Source organism: Stigmatopora nigra, chromosome 4, assembly GCF_051989575.1.
Source record: "Stigmatopora nigra isolate UIUO_SnigA chromosome 4, RoL_Snig_1.1, whole genome shotgun sequence".
In the NCBI taxonomy this organism is placed as follows: domain Eukaryota; kingdom Metazoa; phylum Chordata; class Actinopteri; order Syngnathiformes; family Syngnathidae; genus Stigmatopora; species Stigmatopora nigra.
Window position 1 is genome coordinate 2,457,462 of NC_135511.1, and position 24,010 is coordinate 2,481,471.

The window sequence follows — 24,010 nt, forward strand, 5'->3', positions numbered from 1 at the left end:
TCTCAGTTCTACACCATAGGGGCTCCGTATTTTTTTTATTATTATTTCAACAGTCCCCTGGTCATCTGTTGAGTCACAATGTAACCAGCTTGGATGCATGGACAATATACATGTTATATTTAGATATTAGTACATATGTATTTTCATATGCTTATAACTGCAGTATTTGATGAATACACTTCATGATAATTGTGCTTGTGTACTTGTATTTTTGTAGAGGCGTGAAAAAATGTATAATAGGAATAACAGGGTTCATCCTTCTTCGCAGTTTTTCAATTATTGGGGCCATGTCAGGTGTACATTATCCGTGATATTCGAGGAATTACTGTATTTTTTTTTTGCATAGCCTGACCGCCAGCAGGAAAAATATCATTAATAAAAGAGCAAGCGGCAGTTGGAGATACGTGGAAGTCTCGCGTGAACTTTATTCAAAAAATTCTAAACCAGAGGAAACTTGTACACATACTTGTCAATAATTTGACTTAATGACAGGACTATTTTGCTGTCATATCTCCATATGTAAATAAAACTTGATTTTGCTGAATGGAAGTGTGTACATGACCACAGGCCCTCCCGTCTACATTTTGAGGATCGCAATCCGTGCGAGACATACAAGTATCTCAATAACTGCTACTTGCTCAATTTTTTAAAATGTTTTTTGATGCTGGCGGCCAGGCAAAAGATACTATCTTGATAACTTTAAATCTGTAAGTTTGTTTCAATCTCATTTACAGCACATTCTGTTAGCTGCAACAATTTGCAAAAGTTGGGAAGTTCTGTGTAAAAATGTTTCAGTCATTTGACTGTGATCTTCACCTTTATTCAATCAGTAAATGTTTGAACATGAATGTGACCTGAATATGCCAGTGTGGTAAGGAGTTTATTTTATATTTGCTTCAAAATATTTGATGGGTCCCCACCTCCACAGTTGATTGCAGGTCTGAAAATGTCCATATGACATTAGGCTGAATATTGTACTGATTTATGTTCGTAAATTATGCTTACGTTGGCATAAAAATGTACTTTCAATTAACCCAAAAAATATTATTTCTATGTGCATGCTCGTTTGTTGGAGAAATGCAGTTGTGGCCTGATTAAATGTCTGACCCCTGGCCCCGTTCCTAAGGTTTGATACAATCTCAGTGCTTAATATTTATGCATTTACACAAGTTATATTTTCGCAAATTGATGTCTTGTGCCACACGTCACTGTCGGGACCAACTACGCTCCGGCGCTGAAAGATGTTTGGAATACAAGAAGATTGCTTTGGGTTGTATTTCTGTACAAGGTTTTCTCAACCATGAAGGAGCAAATCTAATTCTTTTTATATTTCACATGACTTTAACAGCCAGGAAGTAAGTAGCTGCTGGAGCCGGAACCCTGCCTCATATTCACTGAACAGAAGAATGTCGGAAAATCCAAGTCAAACAGAGACGAAAAAAAGGATGATGGGAGAATAAAGTCTTCAAGATTTAAGTCATAAGATGACAAGAATTTGTAATACTTCAAAATCAAAGTCGTAATATTACGAGAATAGTCATACGTTGTAACATTGAGGAAAGTGCATATATCTGATAGGTTCACCAATAGGTATGCCCAAATCCACACACAAATAAAACAGACATCTGAATCATCTCATCATGTCTTGCAAGAAAGAATCGATCCTCACGGGCCTTCGGACAAGATCATTCTGCCGAATCGACGCATCTCTTGCTTATTTATTACATAAGATTTACAACACGCATCTCAGTTCTCAAAACAATTGAAGGTCCGCTGAATTTTCCCAAGGGAGCGCTGTGAACAACACTGTCAGAAATCAAAACAATTGAAAGTCTTCCGGATCTTCCCAAGGGAGCGTTGTGAACCACACTTCCAGAAGACGATGTTTCTCAAAACAATTTTGAGATCTCCAGCTGGAGAGAGGAGCGACCTTCCCATTGTTTGTGACGGTTCCAAGCAGATGTACTAAAAATGACTTATATAATGTTAATAAGCTAAGTAAATCAAAGTGTTCTTCATTGCGAGCAAATATATAATAAATGTGAGACCAATGACCCTAACAATATCTTGATGAAATATTCAGAGAATAAGGTCTTAATGTTACATAACATGAGAAATTTAACTCAAGAAAATGACACACTGCAAGATTCTGAGATTTAAGTTGCAATATTACTAAAATGAAGACATTGAAATCCAACAAGTCACAATATTATGAGATAAAGAAATACACCGTATTGTCCCCACTATAAGAGGCACCATAACTAGCACTAAAACTCTCTCAAAAATAATGGTGCGCTTTATAATCAGATGCCCCTTATATATGGATCAATATTGGATAATTGTAGTATGACATTGCCTTTAGTGCAGCATCATTTAGTGGATGCATAACATAACCAAACCACTACTTTTAGTATTTAATTAGCTTTATAATGCTACCAATCATTTTTGGAAACAAGTTTTAAAATAGGCCGTCTATTGAAAGTGCACTTTGGGTGCGGCGCATATTGCGGCAATTACATAAATAGAAAAAGACTAAAGTCGGGGCTACGGGCATGCTACTATTATGTAGTATTTTAAAATTAAATATGTAATATGTACCTCTTTGAAATATTACAAGGAAAATCTCAATTTTACCTAACAATGTAAAATCATTTAAATTACATAATATTACATGTAAAGAGCCACCTTGTGTTGTAGAGTTTCACTCGCCTGACTTAGGTACAGGCCCAATTCCTGCTGGTGGGGGTATGATTGGGAGTGCGGATGGTCATTTATCTCTGTGTATCCTACGACTGACTGGGTGGAGAACAGTCAGTAGTCTGCCTTTCGCCCAAAGACAGCTGGGTTGGGCTCCAGCAACCCCCGCAACCCTTTCGACAATGCATAATATGGAATATAAACTAATTACGAGATAAAAGGGGTGATCACATATCACACAGAAAAGATAGCAATGTTACTTAACATGAGTTTACATTACGAGATTAAAGTCCTCATGTTAGGAGAATAAATGCGGCAAAACCATGAGATTGAATTCCTTAAACTCCTAATTTTATAGTTAAGAAGTGTAAGTTTTGTTTCACAGAGTGTCTGACTTTTGGCCTACACACTGTCTGGTCTGTGTCAATAGAAAACTGCTGTTGGCGAGAAAAGAGCTGTAGCACGATGGTGTAACTTCGCGGTGAACACAGTTTTGTGTTAATTATTGGAAAATTAAACTAACAAAGAAACCCAACCATATTAGAAAAAACATGAATCTTACAGACATTAAATATTTGTGAGTTTTATCGGTAACTTCCGTTCAACTCCGGGAGTTCAGTCTGAGTTTTTTTGTTTTTTGTTTGCTTGTTCCTTTTCCATAATTTTTATCGGAAGAGGAGGTAGCTGCGCGGCAGGCGTCCGTCTTTACTGGAGAGTGCGGCCTGGATGTGGTCATAAGACGGCAGCTCTGTCAAGTCACCCAAGGCGGCCACGGCCGGCTTGCTGCGCAACATCTTGGCCGTCACTCGCTTGATATCGCTGGCCTTCACGGAGCCTACGAAAGATAAAAAAAAACAACAGCAGCAGCTTTGCTTAGTAATGTGGCAATGTCCAATATGTATTCTTTAATAAAGGTTCTGTAAGCTTTATTAAACTGAATAAATTGTTGGATAGGGCCAAAGTATGGACTTGTAAACAACCCGGACAAATTTGAATTATGTTTTTAAAAAGTGGAGGTGCTCGGCGCAGCAAGCTCTATTTAAAATAAATAAATAAATCCATCCTCACTTAGGCTCCGGATAAAAATGACAGCCACCGCCCACTGCGGAAGACAGGGAAGAAACGGTGGCCTGACTTCCACCATTTTTTATCGCCTGTCTTCCGTTTGCAAGATTCAACATGAATTTTGACAACTTTTATATACTTAATATAAAAAAACTGCATCACCTGAAGCTGCAAAGTGGTGAGAGATGAGAGTAATGTATTAATTTTAACATAATCAATATAAAATAAATGGGAGCACGCCACGCATTGCCTTGAATAATGAACTCTGGGTTGCGGTGGTGGCCCGGTGGAGCACGTGGTTAGCGCGTCGGCCTCACAGCTCTGGGCTCCTGGCTTAAAATTCAGCTCATGCCCATCTGTGTGGAGTTAGCGTGTTCTCCCCGGGCCTGCGTGGGTTCCCTCAGAGTACTTCGGTTTCTTCCCACATTCCAAAGACATGTATGCTGGTCTGATTGGACACTCTAATTTGCCCCTAGGTATGGGTGTGAGTGTGCGTGGTTGTCCGTCTCCTTGTGCCCTGCGATCGGCTGGGCACTGATTCAGGGTGTACAACGCCTCTGGCCCGGAGACAGCTGGGATAGGCTTTTATGAAGATTATATTCCCTTGCAGTGAGCTTAATGTACAAGGCAACATCTTTTTCCACTCACTTATGAGGGCACAGAGTTCGTGCGGCAGCTTCCTTTTTCCCGTGGAAAGGACCTGGCGGCCAACATCCTCAAAGATGACCGGCCGGGCCTCTAGGTTCATCATCAGCATGGACTTGAGCTGTGTCTTGGCACGCTCCAACTCCATCTAGACCCCGTGTGCATCAGTTCATTGGTAGGAAAAAGCTATTTAACATTGTGGCGTGCACTGGCAAAGGCACAAGGGACCGGCACTCCTGCATACCTCTCCCGCCGTTGCTGTCATCTGAATGAACTCCCGTGTGATTATCTCTACCATATCACGAACCTGACGGGGGTCAGCACTGGCGTGGATGCACAGCAGGCCACTGTCCTCGTAGCTGTGGTGGTACGACGTGGCGTTGTACATCCAGTGATGTCTACCCGGAACATGCCAATACTTGAGCGGCAGTGGAGAAACGTAACAAATTTGTTCGGGCGAGTTGTTTTTGAGCTACCTGTTGAGGACGTTGAGGTAGAGGCGTGTAAACATGCCTTTGCCAGGACCGCCTGCCGAGAAGGAGCCGCCGCCACCCATCATCATATTGAGCACCGCCAGCGGGATGAAGTCGTCCTCCTGACCACCCACCAAAATATGAAGGAAAAATAAAAAAACTTGTCATTAGTTGACCAAAAAAATGCATAAGGAGCAACATTTAATTTTACTTTCTAAAAACTAAACAAGCATAGGCAAAAGTCAGTAATTTTTTGAGAACTTTTCCCCGTTAAATGAAGTTTATATATCTATATCTATCTCTATCTCTATCTCTATCTCTATCTCTATCTCTATCTCTATATCTATATATCTATATCTATATATCTATATATATATATATCTATATATATATATCTATATATATATATATCTATATATATATATATATATCTATATATATATATATATATATATATATATATATATATATATATATATATATATATATATATATATATATATATATATATATATATATATATATATATATATATATATATATATATATATATATATCTATATATCTATATATATCTATATATATATATATATATATATATATATATATAAAAATAAATACACACACATATATATATAAATAAATACACACACACACATATATATGATTTGCTGAGAATCTCAATTCAAATATTAATCTCAATGTTTTCTATGCTAGTGTAAATTACAGTATCTAATGTTATAACTACTTTTTTTCTTCTGTCATTATAGGACTTACTGTTATGACTACTTGGCCAAGAATAATTGCCCTTGTTATTCTAAATGAAAGTTGTTATCTGTAACTTGTTATTCTAAATGAAAGTTGTTATCTGTAACTTGTTATTCTAAATGAATGTTGTTATCTGTAACATGTTATTCTAAATGAATGTTGTTATCAGTAACGGGCCATATATGGCCCGTGAGCCGAGGTTGAAAAACTTGTACACACACGAGGGTGCGGGGCGAGCACGTTGGCAAAATGTCCTTCGGCTAGATAGTCGGTCGGCCAATTATTCCTTCGGCTAATTCTACGTTCGGCCAGATGCCCCTTCAGCGAGTTGGCCTTCGGCCAGACGTCAGTCGGCTAAATGTCTTTTGTAAAGTAGACCGTGCGCCCTCAAATTGGTCGTATGTCAAGGTACCACTGTACTAATTTTTTTCCCCGTGCCATTGAAATGATCAAAAACGTATAAAATACACGAAAAACATACACGTTCACTGGTATGACGTATCAACACATGCATGCTCAGACGTCTCGCAAACTTGTGTTTTCAGCCCTCCCCTTATATGTGATTATGGCCCTTGAATGTAATAAAACACCAAAAAAGACGTGTTAGGTCAGAAACGTGTTGGCTTTCTCATTGGCCGTTCTCCTTGCAAGTAAAAATTCCAGAAGTCTGTCTTTTTCTCTTTATCTGTGCTTGAATTTGGGAATGTCTAATGGCGAACCTGACAGTAACCATGTAGGACAGGGTGACGATAAAAATAAATAAATAAATAAACGTACCAGGAAAGAACAGGTCTCTAGCCCGATCATGATGTGTGTGAGTTCAGGAATGGGCGTAGGTCCGAGGCTGACGTCCGACATGTCCTTCTCCATCTAAAACATTCACACACACAAACACACAAGTCACAAATTTCTCACTTACGCCAACGCCCCGAAAAACAATCATTGGATTCACCTTGACGATACCACCAGTGTACTGCGCCATAGATCGGTCGACCGGTGGCGGGTCAGAGTTACCCCAGACGGGCCGAACGTCCAGTAGGTAGCGGCGGGCGCAGTCTACCAGCCGCTCGTGCTCCACACCCACTCCAGCTAGCACCATGCGCTCGGGAAGGTAGTAGGCAGACAGATAGCTGTGAAGTATCTCCTTGTCGATCTTGTCCACATTGTGCTGTGGGCAGAAGCGTGGAAGGCCCACCGTGTTGCCCCGATACGCCGCCTGCCATTACAGCCCCCCAAAACAAAAACACGAAAACACTTAACTAGTAGACTGCCATTGATAGCGAGCAGCATGTTTCTTCCATTTGTTCTTTGTGGAATGGGAGCAGACACAAAAACGGCAGATACCAAATGAACACAAAAAATGAAATACTAAAACAAAACGCAAGTACAGTAAAAATCTAATGAATGCCAACAAATAAAACAGTTTCACTAACAGCAAAGAGACTGAAAACCAAGTGGATAAGCAAAAGACCCAAACACATGAAAAAATAGTAAACAAAGCAAAAATCCAACTAATACACCCAAAAACCCCAGCAACAAAAATAGGAGAAAAAAAAGTACAAAAAAAGCCTCAACACAAAAAAAAGTAATGTCGCGCTCATTCAATGACAAAGAAATAAATACCGTATTTTCACAACTATAAGGCACACAAGTCTTATATTTTCTCCAAAATAGCACTCGTTATTGACACTGCGTCTAAAAATATGACGCACCGAATAGTCGTGAAAATACGGTACACGCCCACACACACACACCCACCCACACACACTTCCCAACTTTCTAATCTTACTTTTTGGAAATGGCCATACGTGAAGTAAAATTACACCTTATTTTTGTGAAGCTGAGAATAGTATGCTGGCCAAAGTTAATTATGTATTCAGTTGACCATTTTATTTATTTTATATTGCACAGTAACTTTTGGATTGATGGCAAATTTATAAAAATAAAAACGCTTATCAAAAATTCGGCAAGTTTTATCCTTTCCTTTACATAATGTAAGGAGATTGTCTTTTTTTGCACAAAAAACAACAAAAATACTTTTTAAAATGATCATATTTTATATTTTTTTAATTAAAGGGTGTGTATGGATGTCATCGTTTACCTTCAACATGCACAAGGGACTAAAGATGGAAATATATTTATATAGATATGAATGTTCATTAATGTGTGCTCTCCCTTATTAAATAAATCAAACTCAAACTTTCATAATTTGATAAAGAGGAAAGTAGTTTATTCATAGTTTGAAGTTTCAAATTTGAAAGAAAAAGATGTGTAGTTAGTGAGATTATCAATAGAATAATATTTTTTTAATCAAGATAATTTGTGTCATATCGCCCAGCTCTAATTTGAAGTTGTCTAAACGGGTGTTTATGTGCACGTAGTCGTGTGCTTTGTCTGTTGCCCAAGTATAGCTTCCTTTTTACCCGTATGCCCTACAAGAATAAAAAATGTTTTTGCATGCTTCTGATTCAATTTAATACATTACATACATTGGAGGGGGGCTGAATCCCATCTCATTATCATCATAGGGGGCCAAAATGAAGCCGGGATGCGGTAAGTCTCTATAGTCTCAACATCAAAGGAACAAACAACTCTTAACAAGCAGCTTTGAAAGTCCTTTGTGTCGGCAGCACACTTCAGATCTTGATCAGAGCCTAATGATTGTTAAATGAGTCGCAATACTAAATCCAACCAAAGCTTCAATGAACTCAATATCTTCCTCCCCGTGGGAATGTGCGGGGCTACAGCACCATCATGCCAACCAGCTTTCCACGTGCACATGGTAGTTTGAGCATGAATTTTATTAATTTTTTTCTGAAAATGGTTTTTATGTTGGATACAAAAGAAAATACCGCTATGTACTGAAACTATAAACTTTGGGCCGTGAAATCGTGAGGGGTGCTGTAACTCTTTTGAAAATGCAATCGTAACCAATGGATGACCAGGTCTGTTTGTTTACGTCTCCTAAAATTATTTTGCAACACAATTAATGTGTTATCCGATCACTCAGTTATTCGAACTGAGTGATCAATACTCGAATGAGTTATTTCAATCGATAGCTGCAATCCTATATCAAAGTACCGTGACAACAGTACGAAAAACACTCACAGCGTGAATCATCTCGGTGAGTAGAGGCTCAGGGTCGGGACGCATATTCAGGTCCTCCAGCTCGAAGCGAACCGCCATCCTGGTCATCTCCATCTCTTCGTCTAGACGTAAAGGCACAGTCACAAAGAGCGGCCGGCAGCGCCCATCTCACAGGCAGCCACTCACCCAGCAGGCGAGGCTGCAGGACGGCGTCGGCCAAGAGGCTAACGACCGTGTCCAGGCCCTTGACCTCGGCCGATACTGCGTACATGGTGGTATCCCTGGAACGTGGTCACTAACACGTTTACAAACACTCCGTCGACTGTGTTAAAAATTGACTGCCCGACGATACCTGGACGTTTGGCAGTCGCAAATCCCGCCATGCTTTTCGAGCGTGAGTAGTATCTCATCTTTACTCCCATACTGAGCTGTGGACTACAAACAGGGACAGAAAAACTGCATAGGTAAACTGTGTGTATATGTGTGTGTGTGTGATATCAATCACTTCACAAAACGTTCACTCAATATCATACGATTTTAGATTCACGTTTTACAAATGGAGGTTTTCAGCATTTTCTTGGCGTGTTTTTGGAGGCACAACGTCCCATGTGAACAGAAAAAAACGTGTACCGTATTTATTCGAGTAAAATGCGGAAAATTCTGTACCAAAAACTGAACGGAGTTCAGGTGCGCATTATACATGAAGCCCGCTCCGCCACAGTTGTGCATAATGAAAGATGTAGAACCTGTCTTTGGCCACCAGATGACGACAATCTATCTTCTTTAACAAAAGCCAGCCCTCTCCAAATAGCGTTCGGCAAGTTTATAGGGGCAATAGTAGGAATGAAATTTTTAAAAAGTTGCTCCAGGGAAACAAGTCCACCCAGGGCGCACTTTCCTTTCTCAAGAAGCATGGAATCAATTGTTTGGCGAATCGGATGATGATCAATAAGACTTTGAAATATTCTAAATATTATGATGATGAATTTGACTTTAAGCAATTAAAATTGTAAATTCCAATTGAGAATTAAGTTCCCATTAGTAGTAGTTTGGGTTTCTGTAACATAAGTTGTGAGTAAATGTTTTGTTCTGGCAACATGTGTTCAGTGTTTTCCAGTTGCCAGTACTGGTGTGAGCTGAGGAAAAACTATTTTTTAAGAATTCCCAATTTTTTTTGTCACATTTTATGGGTACGCAGTAAACAGACAGGTGCGTGTCATACTCGAACGACTACAGTACATCAATATTTACACCCACACTTATTCTAGATTAAGAAAATACTTACGGAAAAAGCTAGTTTTTCCAGAAAGTGAGCGATTCCGCTGGGGTACTTTGCTTCATGTCTGGATCCAGAGTTAACCAACACTACAAAAAAAATACATTTGGGCTCATGAAGACCGGTCATGGGAGTAACGTGAGTTGCAGCAACGGTCGCCAGTGCTTACGTCCGACTGTGCAGAATTGTCCAAATTTGTTTTGCGAGGCCACCTTCAGCCCATTTTCTAAGGTGGTGATCCTAGTTTCGTACTTTTCATGCCCGTCCACAGAAGCAAAGACCGGTTTGGGGATTCCAGGCAGCGGAGAAGACAGCGAAATGTTGGGGTAGCCGCCACCGCTGCTGTACTTTCTGTACGCCACTAAACCGAACCTGGGTAAACAAAAACTGACAGTAAAACTTCTTTCACGGAAATTGCTATTCTCAAGAATTACCTGTTTTGAGTTGTAGCGTGTGCACTTATTTTATGCAATATTACCATGTTTGAAAGTATATAGAGCACACTTAAGGGTAAAATATATTCTTCTTCATACATAGTGTAGGAGTACTGTGCAAAACAATATCCGTTTGACGCACGAAAATGGCACCTGCAGAGTGTGAGGCACGTGGAGCAACATGGAAATCGAACTGCACCTCAACATAAACAAGTCCATGGTTCGCATGTAGAGGAAACTGGAAAATCAGGTTCGACAAGTCCAAAACCAAAAGCTAAGTTTCCATCGACGTAAGGCGAGTTTGGCGTAGTTGAAAGACCGACCTAGAGTGTTTTAATTGAGATGGATGCGAGGAGATGTGTGGAAAAAGCCATCCAGTCACAATCCCTGCTAATCTGTGGCTCCATGCGCGCCCATCCCAGGTCCGAAATGTCCTGTATATTAACTCCGAGCTAGCCATCATTCCAGGAGGCTTGGCAAATGAACGCCAACCGCTGGACAATGGCACAAACGGCACAATCAAAATAAAATTGCGAAGGGGTTGGGAGCAATGGATGTCTGATGGCATACACAGTTATACAAAGACTGGCACGCAGCGTCTGCCGCGTTAAGGCCAAGACAGACTGGAGGCAACATTGCTTGCATTCAATTCATTTTCTGTGGCAGAACTGCGATGTGGCGAAAATTGCATCCCTCTCACAGAAAAGTGGCACAATAAAAATGATGTGCGCGTGTGCAGTTGTACTTGAACTCACGAGACTGCGATGTTAATACACTAATCACTCATTTTTCCTGAAACTCTGCATTGTATTAAATGTCCCATTTTATAATTAAACATCATAACAACTAGGCATTTGTTACTGTTAGTAGATGGTGAATTACAACCAATAAACACACGTTCGTCCATTGTGATATCTTATCTTATTTTTGGGAGTTTTTTCAGTTGATTTGAGATACGAGTAAATCGACATACAAGCTCAATCTCAGAACGCATTAAGCTCATATCCCATGGTATGACTGAATAATGTATTAATATCTAAATAAAATAAAAAATATATAAATACTTTAAGTACCGTACTGTCAGTGAAAATAGTTCCTCTCTGCTTGAATTTAATAATAAAAAACAGATAATTGGAGCTTTAGTCCAAGTCCTCTGTCAGATTCGAGACATTTTTCTTGTACAAATATTGCTGTTGTTATTTTTATCTTGACTTTGTCAAGACCAGGGGTGGGGGAAAACTATTCCACAGAGGGCCGCATTGGGTGCAGGTTTTCATTACAACCCATAGAATACCTTTTCACCAATCTGGTGTTCTACAAGCCCGATCAGTGGATTGCAGTCAGGTGCTTCTTGTTTTCTGCCGAAATCTCATTGGTTCAAATTTCTTTGAGGGATAGGTTGCAACAAAAACATGCATCCACAGCCTTCGAGAACCGGTTTGCTCCCCGCAGGTCAAGACGATAGTCAAAACTCTCTATGTTGCAAGGTTTGGACAAACGTAGCGAAATAATCTAAACATAAATACACACACACTCACACACCCAAAATCAAGTTTTATAAGGATTATAGAGGAATGGATTATTGTTATTAGCACTTATTTCGTTCAATAGCTCCCAAGACATTTGACATACTGACACAAAATGTACACAAAAGATAGGTAATTACCTTTGATTTAACGAATACCTTTTAGATTTTCAACAACCCAGTCTATTTATTAAATATTAATTTATTACTATTATTAGCACCTAATATCTTCAATAGCTCCCAAGCAATTTGACGTATTGGCACCAAATTTACATAAAGGACAGGTAATTAACTTCTGTTTAAGGAACACCTATTGGTTTTTCAATAACACATTCCATTTAGTAATTGTTAATGTATTATTCTGTTCAACAGCTCCCAAGCCGATGGACGTATTGACCCCAAATTTAAAAGATAGGTAATTACCTTGTAAAATGCTTTATATTCACAGGTTTAATGAGGACTGTTATAATTAGATACAGCCATATGGGGAATGCAAATGTTTTATTAGAGTAAATATTTCCAAGGAACAATGTGACCATAATTATTAAGGGTTTGTTTTCTATTTATATAATGTTGGTCACGATTTCCAAGTTAATAGTTTATAAGGAAAGGTTTCTACATATCAATTTAAATGATGTTGTTTAGATTTTTTCCCCAGACTTCTGATTGGTGTTGTAGGCTAATTATTATTTTTTTGCCTTTTTCTTTCCCTCTTCTTTTGAACTTTACTGACTTTGGGTTCATTTTGCCGTTGGTAACACTTTTACAAAGCTAATTCATTTATCACAGTAGGGATGCCCATTGGTGTTTTTTTCCGTGACTGCCGGGACAGGCAGATGGGGATCCCAAACTAGACATTTGCATTTATCCAAAATGATTTGATATGCAAGTAACTAAATTACCTGGCAATGAATTTCTGAAATGAACTAAAAATTGTTTTAACTGTTGATGTTGAAGTGGGTAATGGGTAGCAGTAAGCACATATTTAATTTATGCGTAAATAATGAACAAATATTGATGAAGAAAGTTTTATAGGAGATGATAGACAAACTACAATGACTGTACTGTTTTTATTTTTTTACAAAAAAGCTAATAGATTGGGATATTTTTAATTTCAAACAACTGAGTTTAATATGCAACACGATATACATTATTGAATGAATTGGGACTTCTTGATTAGTATGCATTTTACATGTAATGGGCTTTAATTGCTCTAAAAGGGCACAGATAAGTAGTTAGGCTTAAGATATTAAACCTGACGAACAAGGGGTGGTTCAATTTTAGTGGTTTAATTATATTAAGAATTATAACTGTATACATTTGTTTCTAAATATTAATTGATGTGAATGTAGCTATGGCAGAGAACGAGAAAGGTGTTTTCCTGAGGAGAAAGCAGCCCAGTTAGCCTTTTGTATTTTTCCTATTTTAGTATGTTTAGTTAATTTGTGTAATTGCAGAAAATAAAAAAAATAAAAAAGTTTTCGATCTTAACCAGAAAGTAATGATCAAAAGTAGAATACCAGCTAGTATATTTAATTTTGACTGATTCGACATTTAGATTTTCACAAGATATAGTGATGGAATAAGTAAGATTGTTGTGATTTTTGTCTGTTAATGAGTTAAGACAATTTGAATTAAGAAACACGCAATTTTTATTTAAGTGACCAGACATATTATTCTCCAAAATTTGAAATGTCATGTACTCCATTATGACCAGTGATACAAAGGAGAAATGGATAAATGAAGGAATGTACTTTGTTATTGTGTTATTAATATGACGAAAAGGACTGTTATTTTTGTGCAACAATGATTTGTTACATTACATGTTATAGGAAGACAGCTGCAGTTTTGGAAGGGTACGACACTGTTAGAATACAATTAAGAGAGATTGATGTTTTGATTTTATTTTTCGTATGAGATAAATGTTATATATTCTTTAGAGTGTGCATTTTTAATCATTTGCTTACTTTTATGCTAAAGGATCCGAGGAGTGGAGGATCTTGTGTTTTTTCACAGATATGCGTGCGTCTTGATTAGTAGTTTATCTATCTCGAAGCAGACTTTAATACATTTGAAACGTTATAATATTTGCCCGCACCAGTTTTAGCGTAGCAACGCTGACAATTGTTAATTAGTAAAGATAAACGGCTAGCATTTCAGACGACGACACATACATGACATACGCTACGCGTGTACCTGGCCGCGTATGTATTTATACGCTTGATCAAGTGGGTTAGTTACCTTTGAAAGCGATTCCATGTTCTACAGCGGGACATGTGGGCCGCCATCTTGACTTCCCCGACGACTAACCTGAACTCTGAACTGGGATGGCTTTCTTCTTCTCCTTGAGGAGAGTTGGCGGCCAATATACTGGCGCATTAGCGCCCACTATCTCAATTCACAGGCCATAGCAACTACTTTTCCTAAAATCCTTTCCTCTCGTCAAGTGCAAAGTGTCATTTTGTGTGGCCTGGGAAAGTAAATCATGAGTGCCGACTTTCTGTTTTAAGATCAAATTAAAATGAAGAGTATAGATGTATATTACATTTCCCGATGTCACCCCTTTTAAATCAATAATTGTAATTTTTCAAACATTTTTTTCTGTTTGTAGTTTAAAAATCCTTTTGAAAAATCTAAAACTATATGTTTTTAAAAAGTTCAAATAAACATTGTTTTAGATATATACACAAATGAATATTCAGGGCTTTTTATCCAGTTCTTTTAATCCATTTATATAAAAAAAATCTTATTATATCTAAAATGTTCCGGCCCACGTGAAATCAAGTTGACGATAAAGCGGCCCGGGAACCAACCCGAGTCTGGCACCCTTGCTCTAGTGCAAGGGTGTCAGAGTCGGGTTGGTTCATCGGCCGTGTTTTACAAAATGATTTTTGAACTAAAAACACAGAAAAAAATGATTACAAAATTACAATAATTTCTTTTAAAAGGAGGAAAATCAGGAAATTTGATATACATCTCTACTCTTCATTTTGATTTAATCCTAACAGAAAATCGGCACTCATTATTTACCCTCTCGGGCCGCACAAAATGATGCAGCGCGCCAGATTTGGCCCCCGGGCCGCCACTTTGACACCTGTGCTCTAGTCCATCATCTCATCTCATTTTCTGAATCGTTTTATCCTCATTAGGGTCGGGGGTGCTGGAGCCAATCCCATCTGTTTACGGTCCAGAGGCAAGGGACACCCTGAATAGATTCCTCTAGTCCCGTGCCATTAAAAAAATCGCATTTTAAGTAACTATGTAAAAGAGAGTTGCAACACTTACTGATCTCGCTGCTGGGTGGTGACGTGGTTCACGGAGTCCCGCAAAGTTCTAAGAACAATCAGTCATTAGATTGGAGTAGAGGATCTCTAAACTCATCTCATTTTCTGAACCGCTTTACCCTCACTACGGTTGCAGGGGGTGCTGGAGCCTATCCCAGCTGAGTCCATGGCAGAGGCAGGAGACACCCTGGATTGGTCGCCAGCCGATCGCAGAACACAAGGAGACGTACAACCATGCACACTCACACTCATACTTAGGGGCAATTTAGAGTGTCCAATCAGCCTACCATGCATGTTTTTGGAATGTGGGAGGAAACTAGAGTACCCGGGGAAACCCACGCCGGCCCGGGTAGAACATGCAAACTCCTCACAGTGGTCAGTGTGCTGAGGGAGTTTATCTGTATGCCCAGACATATAAAAAACTACAGGGAAAATTATTTCACAAATTTCCATTAAAACATTATTAAAAAGACCATGTGGAGGAGGAATGATGGGAGGATCATACATAGTATGGTTGTCTATCTCTCTGTGTGCCTAACAGCTGACTGGCGACCAGTGTAGTGTGTAGTCTGCCTATTATTATATAGTCAACTGTGATAAGCTCCAGTAATTCCCGCAACGCTTGCAAGGATGCGCATTGATGAGTTGAGAACGAAGTCATCTGAAAATGATCCAAAATGTAAAAGAAATAAAAGCATCCCTACATAACTTTCCCGAAAATTGCATCTTATAGTTTTAACTGTAGTCATTGTTACTATTACTCACTACTAGAGATTGAGCATCTGCTGTTTTGGTTGAAGCCACTTCGTTTGATGTCGTCTTCAGGCTGAGCTAGCGTGTCGTGTTTTACCTTTGTTCCTCTTTAATTAAAATTCACACTGGGGCGGCAGAATCCCATACAAATGGCTGCATTTGTGCTTCCAATTTCCATGCTATTATGCAAAACAAATCAGCGGCCATCTCCATTTTCAAGGTGGCGACACAGACCAGTGTGACAAACAATTCTTTTGAAATATTTCTTCCTTCTTTAAAATTGTTACATCTATAAATGTGATGAACCTGAACACTTCTGTAACTGGGCTAAGGATTCTGAAATATGTCCTGTCCAGGGCCCCTCTCAGATGAAAATTGGAAGTGACTGATTTATTTTAAAGTGTATTTTCCTTCGAACTGATATACCACATCTTTTAACATTTTGTTTCAACTTTTTATTTTTCTAGGTGTACACAAGATCACTTCCAAAACTTGCTTCTTCATTCGCTGTTGGCTTTCAATGAGCACCCACAGTTGTGTGTGTGTGTGTGTGTGTGGGGGGGGGGGGGGGGGGGGGGTGAAGGGGAGTGGGGGGGGGGGGGCTTTGGGATTCATGTGCGGCAGCTGTTTATTGGCACGGTCTCAATGAGAGAGTACATCAAGAGCGGACACACACACACACGGGAACGTTATCAGAAATTAGTAAGTATTGAAATACATATCGACTTTATTTATTAAGATGACCAATGCTAAAATAAACACTCGGTGACTTGCAGGCTCTTGAGCACACTTGTCTTGTGAGTCACCGAATGCTGTTTTAGAAGGTGCTGCCTTCATTATGCATTCACCCACGCATTTTTCTATTGCCCATTCGTCTCGCTACTTCATCCCGGTTTATTCATTTACCTAATGATGTCTTCATGCTTACCCCATTATGCTTGCACCCGTCTACTGGTATGTATGGACCCCACTCATTACAGATGTGTTTGTTTTATCCAACAATTTATTCATTAGTTCACTCACTAAACAACCTTTAATCCGTCTATCCACGTGTTCACTCATTATCCATCCTTCTACTTCCTCAGTTGTTCACTTACTCATTTTCCGCCCATTACAGATGCACTTATTGCTCAAAAGGTTCAGTTAAATTTACTCCATCCATCAATTTATACTGATGTATTTACCCACTTATATCATCTATCCATCCACTTACTTGCCCAGCCATACCTCTACTTACGAAATTAATTGGTTCCAGAACGTTTTTATAAGTTGAAGATTTCTTAAGTAGAGCAGTACTTTAAACGTAAATTCTCTAATTCGTTCCCCACTCCTCACACAACTACCAACTAAACCCTTTAAAATGTGAGAAACACAAAAATGAAAGAAAATGATTATGAAATTATTTAATAATGTTTTAAAATAAATAACAAGTACACAAAATTTACCCATGTTGAAACATGGGAACAAGAGAAAGCTAGCTTAGAAATATCACAAACAAACACAAGAACACATTTAATAAACACAGCCTTAACAATTTAAACAACAATGTTGACAACATTAGTTAACAACAAACATGAACATTTTATGATTTGTTTGAAATTAAATTTTTCACCCATTTTATTAGCCGCTACTTGTTCATACCTGTTTGGATTTAAGTTGCCCTTCTGCAGTGCTGGTTGGCGGACGTTTTGAAAAAACAACTATCCAAAGACGATTATTGCCTTTGACAAATTTTAATAAAGCTACTTTAATGCAATGGACAAACGTCATCAAATCATCAAAGTGGGCGATTGCACAACTCATGAACGGTTTTCTGGATTTTTTTTCTATGATGAGAAAAAGTTTGTGAAATTTCTCCAGCATTTCTTCAATTTTTGCTGCTGGAATGCTCACTGCTTCCTCCTCGTCCGCTTTCTTGCTGAGTGTTCTCATGGAGTTTGTTTTTATGCCCCTCGACAAACTCGTCATTGTCCTCCATGCTTACCACTTCTTTTCATTCACACTGGTAATTTTCTTGGGAGGCATGATGATAAAAACAGAAGCAGCTGCTTTGTCCACACTTGGAAAAATTTAAGAAAAAACACTGTCATAACTCCGTGACGATAAAGGTCAAAAGTAAATTAGAGAGAATATTGAAGCATAGATAGTGGTTGTTGTGAGACAGCCAATCAATGTTCCCTTTAAGCTAAGCGCATGCGCACTTGCACACTACTCTTGTCTTCTCTGCGCAGTAGCAATCATATGGCGTGCAGTAAATAAAATTGCTTTATTCAATAATTTATTTATTTATTTATTTTACCCCTTTCCCCATGATGGCGCTGTTTACGCGGCAGAACGGTACTTGAGAGAACGGTGCTTGGCAGAACGGTGCTTGGCAGAACGGTGCTTAGCAGAATGGTGCTTGGAAGAACGGTGCTTGGCAGAATGGTGCTTGGCAGAACGGTGCTTGGCAGAGCGGTGCTTGGCAGAACGGTGCTTGGCAGAACGGTGCTTGGCAGAACGGTGCTTGGCAGAACGGTGCTTGGCAGAACACTGCTTGAGAGAACTGTGCTTGGCAGAACGGTGCTTAGCAGAACGGTGCTTGGCAGAACGGTGCTTGGCAGAATGGTGCTTGGCAGAATGGTGCTTTGCAGAACGATGCTTGGCAGAACGGTGCTTGGCAGAACGGTGCTTGGCAGAACGGTGCTTGGCAGAACGGATTAACTGTGGGTGTCGGCACCTGGGTATCATGACTTAACTGTGCTGGCAGCCCAGTGCGACGGGCTGAGTGGTGGGAGGGCGTAGGGGTGGGTGGAGGATCAGAATATGCTCTACGGGATTCCTGTGTTGCAAATACGTCCCTGAGATGCCTACCCCACTGCGTGTCCATTATAAACTCTCCACATGATTTTGAAGGGTTTCAGATTAAAACCATGTGGTCGGGGGGCTTCAAAGAGGATGGCTGGCGTCGACAAGCGTGTCGGCGCGAGCGTGGCTGGCGTCCCGTGGTCGGATCGATCTGTTCTCATGGTGGATTGGTTTTAATAACTCAAACAAAGTTTACAAAAAACAAACATGGGCTCGACTATCCCAAAAGCAACTGAAACGAAGCATGTAGTAATATACCATGTAGCGCCGTAGGCTATGTCTCGGCGTAGCGTGCAGGAAGTTACGTCATCATAACCCGAAGTTGATTGGATTGGATTGGATAACTTTATTCATCCCGTATTCGGGAAATTACATTGTGGCAGTAGAAAGATTAGACAGAACTGCAAAGCAAAAGCACAAAGTACAAAGCAAATCAAAGTAAATGGAATCATCAAATCAGAGTGGACAGAGCTACCGTGGCCGCCGGCTGCCACTGAAACAGCGCCATTTTGGTTGCGGTAACTGAATCGGACTCAAAAAGACGTTGTAAAGTTGGACAAAAACTGGAACCCCACAGAACAGCAAAGCACAAAGTACAAAGCAAATCAAAGTAAATGGAATCATCAAATCATTAAAAATAAAAGCAGCAAAACGCAAAACGAACAAGAGTGGACAGAGCTACCGTGGCCGCCGGCTGCCGCTTAGACAGCGCCATTTTGGTTGCGGTAACTGAATCGGAGTCAAAAGACCTTGTAAAGTTGGACAAAAACTGGAACCACACACAGGAAGTCTTCCACGAGATGGGGAACTTCTGCAGACTGTGACCGAGGTGGAGAATATGCAGAGTCGGTCTTGCAAGCTTATCCGCAGTTACTCAGTAGTCTGAAGCTGAAAAAAACAGCAGCAGGGCAGAACACCTCGTTTCCGTTGCTGCTAGGGGCCGACAGCTCTTCCATCCCATCCCACGATGGAATGGTTGGTCAGAAGCGTTGCCTCTTCTCCCAGCACTTTTGTCCAGCTCCAGACCTCTGGTGGTACCGAGGTGTTGCTCCTTCTGCTGCGTATTGTAACAGCTAGTTCCATGTGTGTGACAGTGTAGGCATGCCCCCCCCCCCAAAAAAAAAGAAGTGGCCGAAAGATGCCAGGCCAACAGAACAAGGAAAGTTGTAAAAACAATAAAGTAAAAAGTATAAAGTACAAAGTAAAGTAAAAAGGAATGTATTAGGAAATATTAAAATGTAATTACAAAAAAGATAGAAGGGCTGTAAAACATGAAAAACATAACGGTCTGACACCCTTGGTGCAGAGATACTGCCACAGGCTCCCGCTTGAACGGCGCCATCTTGCATCATCCCCCCATGACTAACACTACTGTAGCACTTAAATAACTCAGGACGTAAACAAGCAATTGAACACAGCTGCAATGAAATGACGTCAAGCCAGGAGGGGCAAAAGAGCCGCTCTTGACATAAACGTCCGGCAACCAAATGTTCCGAGTACCGGGACTGCACCATCTACTATTAATAAAAACAGCTAGTCCCCCACCTTTCTTCCTACCTTTTTCCTTAGCATCTCTGTCCGCCCTCACCAGCTGAAAGCCATCCAAGGAGAGGAGAGAGTTTGGTATTAGCTCATTCAGCCAGGTCTCCGTGAAGCACGTAATACAGATTCTCCGATATTGTTGTTGTTGTTTGGTAAGCGCCGTTAGCTCTTCCATCTTATTGAGGAGAGATCTTACGTTCCCCATAACAAAAGATGGAAAGCTGGGTCTGCGTCACTTTCTCTCCAGACATTTTCGTCCAACTCTGCATTCTCTTCTCTTCCTCTTTAACTCCGTGGAGTGGTCCAAGTCCAGGGAATGCCAGGTGTTGTGTAGCGCTAACAGCTGATCCTTTGTTTAAAACAGCGCAGGCATGGCTGAGTGGGTAAAAAATGTAATGTCCAAAATTTGAAATTTGAATTTGAAAAGATAAACTAAACTAATAGATCAAAGACTGCCTCCCGCACTGCTTGAGTCTTGGAGTAGAGTCTTGAAAGTAAAGTTTTAGAACATTAAAGTATCAAATATAATATATAAAGTAAAGTAACAAGTAAAATATTAAGAGACAATAAAACATAAAAATAAAGGATAAAAAAAGCTGTAAAAAGCTGTAAAAGCACAGAATACGATTGAGGGTTTAGGGAGCTACTGCAACAAGTAGCCGCGGTGAACGGCGCCTATGATGTGATGATCTTAAATATATATTCCTTAGAATGAATATAAATATATTCATTAATATGTGCTATCCCTTATTAAATAAAGCAAAGCAAAATCATGGAAGAATATTGCATATAAATGGAAACTTGACTATCTCAAGTGACACGTTCAGCAGAAAAGTCATTTGAACGAGAATGAGAAGTGAGGACAGATGTCTAAAATAAGGTAAAATTTAAGTTGGATTTGTGCATATTCTAATGGCATTCATGAAGATATTTTATTCATAAATATTTTTTCATTCATTTTCTGAACCGCTTTATCCATTTTATCACGTGCGGGGGTGCCTGAGCCTATCACTGCTGACTTTGGGCCAGGAGTCTATCCCTGCTGACTTTGGGCAAGGAGCCTATCCCTGTTGACTTTGGGCCAGGGGAGGGGGCTGTATCGGACAGCCATGCACACTCAGACCCATAACTCGGGGCAATTTTAGGGTGCCTACAATGCATCTTTTTGGGTTGTGGGAGGAAAACTGAGTAGTCAGACAAAACACACGCAGGCCCAGGGAGAATATGCAAATTCAACACAGGTGGACCGACTTGGATTTGAACCCAGGACCCCAGAGCTGTGAGGCCGACGCGCAAACCACTCCTCCGCCGACCATTCATAGATATTAATTATTACATTTTATTATTACTAAATCATTTATGTGTAGTAGACATGCACCTGCTTATGGCAGGTGTAATACTGGTGTGTGCCCTTAGCGAGGAATGATGATGTTGCTCACACTGGTACTCACTGTGCTCAGGGAGGTTTTCTTTCTGCCCAGACAAACAAAAAATTGGGGAACATTGTAGCCAATGAGAGCCCAGTGCAGTGTAGCGAGGTTCTAAAGTGAGAATCAATGCATCCGCGACAATATTTTATTAATAAAATAACAGACAAGGAAATGCTGTCACTTTTTGGGACTTTATTGGACTTCGTAACTTGGATTATTTTCATATCTCGTGCCACTCATTTGCATATAAAAAGCTTTCGTAAGTTGAAAATTTCATACCTAGAGACATTCGTCAGTAGAAGCATGAATGTGTTTATTTATCCACCATCATCCACTTACTCATGTGTTCACTTACTATCTTCCATCCATCTCCCTACTCCTAAATTGACTCGGTTATCATTCATCCACTCATGTTCACTTACACATCATCCCAGCTTCCACTTTCTTATCAATTATGGAACTCATCATCCATCCAATTATTCAGTACAACGGGGGAGAGAGAGAGAGACTTCACGGATGCGCTCGTAAGAGAACATAAACTTACACACATAAACCTATTGGCAAGCCAGCTCAATCACACACACGTTTTTCGATTATTCTGTGCTTAAAATCGATTGTCATCATATGCCTTTTCTTCGCACTACCCTTCATGGCACCGTTTTGCTTTGGACCGTTTGTGCATCCAATGTTTGTCTTTGTCATTGTGCTACGGAAAAGCAGGGAATTATTGGTCTGGCTGGTTTGCGTGTACCGTAAAAATGTAATATGACATAAAAAATGTAAATTAATTTGTATTATGATGCAGACACACTTAAAATTAATTGGAATTGAACTTTACATTAAACTTAATTCTAATTTTATTTGACATTTTTATACCTTTTGTTACATCCACGGGAGACGTCGAGGCGAGGTATGGGGAATTAGGACTCAGTCGTATGGAAGCAGGTGAGGAGGGAGCAAAGAGTGTTCATAACCAAAACTTTAATAACTTGGGAGGGACCTTACAAAATAAGGACTCAGGAAACGATACGCGAAACCAAACCGGGTAACGTGGAGTTGGATGCATTGTAAGGGAATTTAAGCAGATGATCCAACAATGACATTAAACTCAGTGGGGTTTAAATTGACACATCAGAGACTAATTCCGAATCACGTGCAGGTGCGCAAACACAACAGCAAGGCAGGAGGGACGAACAAGAGTCGGGAAAAACAATAGCAGGCTACTCCTAACACCTTTCTTCTCCCGGCTGGGTTGGCTCTGTTTGCCCCGCCTCCAACCTGACATTAACTATCGATGGGCTGTTTGCTTTTGTATTCCCTTCAAAATATTCAGAAAATGATGCACAAAAATGTCCCCATGATAGGATAATGCACGACCACTTGCCAACGAGAAGTAATATATACTCCTCGTAATAGTGATCGCTCCGTCATTCGCGTGACGGGAAAAAAAAACATTGAAAAAAAATGCAACGCTCCAATCAGTGCTCGTAGATATCTGTTATACACGAAAGAGATGCGGCAAAAAAAAAACAGTGTGCTAAAATCATAAACAGCCTCTCATGTCTTGGTCACCTGGCTTTCTCGTGTCTCAAAATGTGTCTCCTATCTAGAGATAATCATTTGCTCGAAATTTTACTCGTATTTTGAATTGCTCGTATGACGGGGTGCTCAAATGTCGAGGTGCCACTGTAGGTTGTCTTTGAGAATGCACTCCAAAATCAAGGGTTTTTATTCATTCTTAGTACGAGCTTAATGCGTTCCGAGACTTTAGCTACGTGCAGCCATTGACCTGGAAAAAGATAAGCTGAAAATGTTTGCTTTAAATAAACAATAACACGCACACACATGCACCCTTACACACACATTTGCAGAAATAGTAATATGTATGTATATGTATATACATCCACACACACCTGAACTACTATATCCATTTGATCAACGGCTGCCATCGGTTAAACAACATTGTTGAATTATTTTTGAAGGTGTGCAAAATGGCTGAAGCCATGGATGGCTTTTCTGTCGCCTTCAGTGGAGTTCAGCAATAGGATGCCGGTCCACCCCCCACAAAAGCTTGGCAGCCTCTTCTTAGTTACCCTGTTCAGCATGGTAGTCTCATCCTGGCTGGGTGAGTTCAGTTGCATCCTCAGCCAAAGCGGCCAATCCCCCAATGTGTGGTGTGATGCC

At 40.0% G+C, this 24,010-nt stretch overlaps 2 protein-coding genes across 5 annotated transcripts in view; one reads left to right on the forward strand and one right to left on the reverse strand.

The window, feature by feature from the left end:
• Window positions 1–1,698: 1,698 nt before the first annotated feature.
• pmpca (peptidase, mitochondrial processing subunit alpha) lies at window positions 1,699–14,357 on the reverse strand. Of its 2 annotated transcripts, none has more exons than XM_077714862.1 (12): window positions 14,212–14,357; window positions 10,181–10,383; window positions 10,021–10,100; window positions 9,088–9,170; window positions 8,922–9,016; window positions 8,757–8,851; window positions 6,601–6,864; window positions 6,426–6,518; window positions 4,884–5,002; window positions 4,652–4,805; window positions 4,411–4,555; window positions 1,699–3,532 (listed from the first exon to the last, which is right to left on the reverse strand). In XM_077714862.1, the coding sequence occupies exons 1-12, from the start codon at window positions 14,256–14,258 to the stop codon at window positions 3,363–3,365; spliced, it is 1,548 nt and encodes a 515-aa protein (XP_077570988.1). In that variant the 5' UTR covers window positions 14,259–14,357; the 3' UTR covers window positions 1,699–3,362. The 2 variants fall into 2 exon arrangements, with proteins under 2 accessions (XP_077570988.1, XP_077570987.1); XM_077714861.1 differs by having other exon boundaries at window positions 8,757–8,857.
• The window catches only part of LOC144195314 (uncharacterized), a 40,600-nt gene continuing 24,873 nt past the window's right edge, over window positions 8,284–24,010 (forward strand). For 2 of the 3 annotated variants that reach the window (XM_077714858.1, XM_077714859.1), the window contains exons 1-2: window positions 8,284–8,430; window positions 23,809–23,951. In XM_077714858.1, the coding sequence (XP_077570984.1) occupies window positions 8,351–8,430; window positions 23,809–23,951 (223 nt within the window). In that variant the 5' untranslated portion in view covers window positions 8,284–8,350. Of the gene's footprint in view, window positions 8,431–16,605; window positions 16,710–23,808; window positions 23,952–24,010 lie in introns of those variants that run through there. The other variant, XM_077714860.1, reaches the window with a different exon arrangement.